Source organism: Triticum aestivum, chromosome 3A (assembly GCF_018294505.1).
Source record: "Triticum aestivum cultivar Chinese Spring chromosome 3A, IWGSC CS RefSeq v2.1, whole genome shotgun sequence".
NCBI lineage: Eukaryota > Viridiplantae > Streptophyta > Magnoliopsida > Poales > Poaceae > Triticum > Triticum aestivum.
The window spans coordinates 600,305,367-600,308,688 of NC_057800.1; the positions used below are offsets into that span (position 1 = coordinate 600,305,367).

Here is a 3,322-nt window from a genome sequence, read left to right on the forward strand (position 1 = left end):
CATCTTCAACAGCCCCATAAAAATTCCACGACCAATAAACGTTATAGCGCGCCTCTGTAGCATTTTTAATGCGCCGGTATCAACTTTGCTTTGGCAGGCGCCAAAAAACGCGCGCCCAAAAAGCAGACAATGCAAATTGTGAAGCGCGCGCAATCCAACGCCCAACATATGCTGCGCGCGATAGCGTTTTTCAGCACGCGCCCAAAAACTTTTAGCGCTACAGCTTCTGCTGAAACTGCCCGGCGCCCAAAAAACTAAACTTTTAGTGCGCGGAGCTTTTTTTGGGCGCCTGTTGGAGATGCTCTTAGGCTTCTGTTAGGTAAAAGTTTTTTGTGATAGTCGTCGAATTTTCGTCTCGCAGTCGGTGTTTCGATTGCAAGCACCCGCAGTGGGTTTCCCGACGATGCGTTGAACTCGTTTTCCCCTTGCCTGTCTCCTGAACATCCCTTGGATCAGCGTTGTATTTCCGTTATCCAGTTAACGAAAATGGATTATGCCCCGTTCAAGTAATAATAATAATAATAATAATAATAATAAAATTAGTGGTACTATTTTGATTTTGATCTGACGACCAATCTCAAAAAATTCAACGATATCATTTCATCTATTTTTGTTAATGGGGTGCTACTAAGTAGTCACTGTACGCTTTGACTTCGTCATGTCAAATCTCAAAACGTGGCGGCACAAATTGTTTGGCCCGTTCGTGCGACTGCTGCCGTGAGTTGAACAACATTCAATCAAGTTTGATCCGATGGAGCGGGAGGCTAGCTTGCAGCGCGGTATCGCCAGCTGCGTTGTTCCTCTCCCGGCCGGCCGGTCGCCATCGAGCTTGGCGGCCCCCATCTCGCTCGACGGCGAACGAATCCCCAATTCCCCCACAAAAACCACGTTTCTCCCTCCCGCCGCTCCGGTCTGGGTCTGGGCCCCTGCCTCGCTCGCGCTGTGACCCAGCTGTGCGCGCTGCGGCCGGCCGGTCACCCACATCAGATCGGCTGAGGCGCCGTTCCTCCATGGAAAAGACAAATTAAACAAACCGCAAGAGCTTGCGGCTGATCCGGCCGGGCTTTAATCTCTCTATCTCTCTCTCCCCTGTCCTATATATACCCCCGTCGAGCACCGGCTCAGCGAAGAGTTAAGCAGCCGAGGCGCACATTCCACAGCCCCAGCAGTTCGTCCAAGCTCGAGCACAACACTCGATCGCGGCTTAACTGTCTCCGGTCCAGCTCGTCGATCGTACGTACCTTTCCTAGCTTCTCGATCCCGTGTGGGGTAGCTCGTGTCCTCCTGCTAGTCGATCACCGTGTGTAATGGCTGTAGCGCCATGAACCATCAAGCTAGCTAGTGGCTGCCCATGCCTTCCTCTCGCCATCGCTGCCATGCACGATCGAGATCGGCCAGCCACGAGACGTCGTCGGCCATCCGTAGCATTCCCATGAGCAGTGCTCGTGCTTTGTCCTCGGCCGTTTAATTCTTCCATCCGTCTCCTCTCCTCTCCTCGTTTAATTGGCTAGCTAGCTATGTTCCCGTCGTGTTCGTCTGCTTTGCGTGCCGAGACGCGGCTCGGGCCGGCAGCCGGTGTGCGTGTGCATACTGCATAGCCGTCGGGTTGCCTTTTTCTGTGCCCACTTTTACTCACTCTTTCACTGTTCCATAGGCAGGTGTCACGCAGCGATGGCGGACTGCATGCAGGAGTGGCCGGAGCCGATTGTGCGCGTGCAGGCGGTCGCGGAGAGCGGCCTGGCCGCCATCCCGGACTGCTACGTCAAGCCGCCGCGCGACCGCCCGGCGCAGCAGCACCTGGCCGCCGGCGGCGACAACGTCCTCCGCGAGCCCTCCGACGACAGCATTCCGGTCATCGACCTCGGCGAGCTGCTCGCGGCCGGCGAGGGCCGCATCGACGGCCTGATCACCGAGGCCGTGGCGGCGGCGTGCCGGGACTGGGGGTTCTTCCAGGTGGTGAACCACGGGGTGGCGCCGGAGCTGATGCGCGCGGTGCGGGAGGCCTGGCGCGGCTTCTTCCGGCTGCCCATCTCGGCCAAGCAGCAGTACGCGAACCAGCCGCGGACGTACGAGGGGTACGGCAGCCGCGTCGGCGTCCAGAAGGGCGGGCCCCTCGACTGGGGGGACTACTACTTCCTCCACCTCGCGCCGGAGGCCGCCAAGAGCCCGGATAAGTACTGGCCGACCAACCCCGCCATCTGCAAGTATGTTCCCGAATCCCGATGATCCCCGCCTTTTGATTTTCCACACGATTCTTCCTGGCTAGTGGCTAGTGGCTACTACTTGCGCATGTGCTGATTGATCTGCATGCATGGTGCCCTCGCTCGACAGCTGAGAAGTAATTACACGGCGACCATTGATCCTACTAGCTAGAAATTTGACAAACACCGTTGTACACACATTGCAGCTCCTAAACTTGACTAATTCCTTTTTTTGCGAGGTCTAAACTTGACTAATTCAAAATTTAAGAACTTTGGCTGTCAGTATCTTGTACTACTTAATATGCGTAAATTGGACTTAAATCACTACACTTTCGTGAAACACGGCTTAGTTGGATTTTAACAATTATAGTCGAATACAAAATAGTGGCCAGAGTTGTGTTTTCAAGTTCAAAGTGGTAAATTCTAAAAGGACAAAAATATAACTTTTTTGTAGTGATTTAATCTCCCTTGAAATTAGTTATAAGCCTGCCATGACGGGAATTTAATTAAGTCTAACGTCTAGTAGTACTCCCTCCGTCACGGTTCAGAAGGCGCGTTTGGAAATTCTCGGAACCTAGATGGTTATCTATTGGTTGAGAGATGGGTTAAAAAATAACATTCACACTATGCATGCATATAAAAATACCTCCTTTGATCCATATTAATTGTCGCAACTTTAATTAGTATAATTTTTTGCTGAAATTATCCTAAATCCGTGGCAACTAATATAGATCGGAAGGAGTACCAGAATTCGTTCCTGGAGAGAATTGAAGGGCAATCAACATGAACATATCACAACACCCCTACCATGCACTGGGCTGGGGAGAACAATATATAATCAACAATTAGAATATGTATATGAGCTGGAGTGACATACCACCTGCCATGTCCAAATATTTCTAACTCAATCTCCACAAAAAACTTATGATCAGATTTTGGAAACAGTACATTGATACGTAAGTATGTACTGATTGCAGTCGATGTAGACGCGAAAAAAACATGTATTGATCGCGGTTCAATTAGACAGTAGACGTAATAGCCATTGTTACTTAAAAAACATGGTGTCCACAAAAGGGGATTCATTTCGTGCACCTTTGTCAACACACACACACACACACACA

The 3,322-nt window shown here is 51.2% G+C and overlaps 1 protein-coding gene across 3 annotated transcripts in view; it reads left to right on the forward strand.

Moving 5' to 3' along the window:
* The first annotated feature begins 998 nt into the window (after positions 1–998).
* The window catches only part of LOC123062492 (jasmonate-induced oxygenase 2), a 4,301-nt gene continuing 1,977 nt past the window's right edge, over positions 999–3,322 (forward strand). Inside the window, exons 1-2 of one of the 3 annotated variants that reach the window (XM_044486028.1) lie at positions 999–1,233; positions 1,655–2,204. In XM_044486028.1, the coding sequence (XP_044341963.1) occupies positions 1,672–2,204 (533 nt within the window). In that variant the 5' untranslated portion in view covers positions 999–1,233; positions 1,655–1,671. Of the gene's footprint in view, positions 2,205–3,322 lie in introns of all 3 variants that reach the window. The other 2 variants (XM_044486027.1, XM_044486030.1) reach the window with 2 other exon arrangements.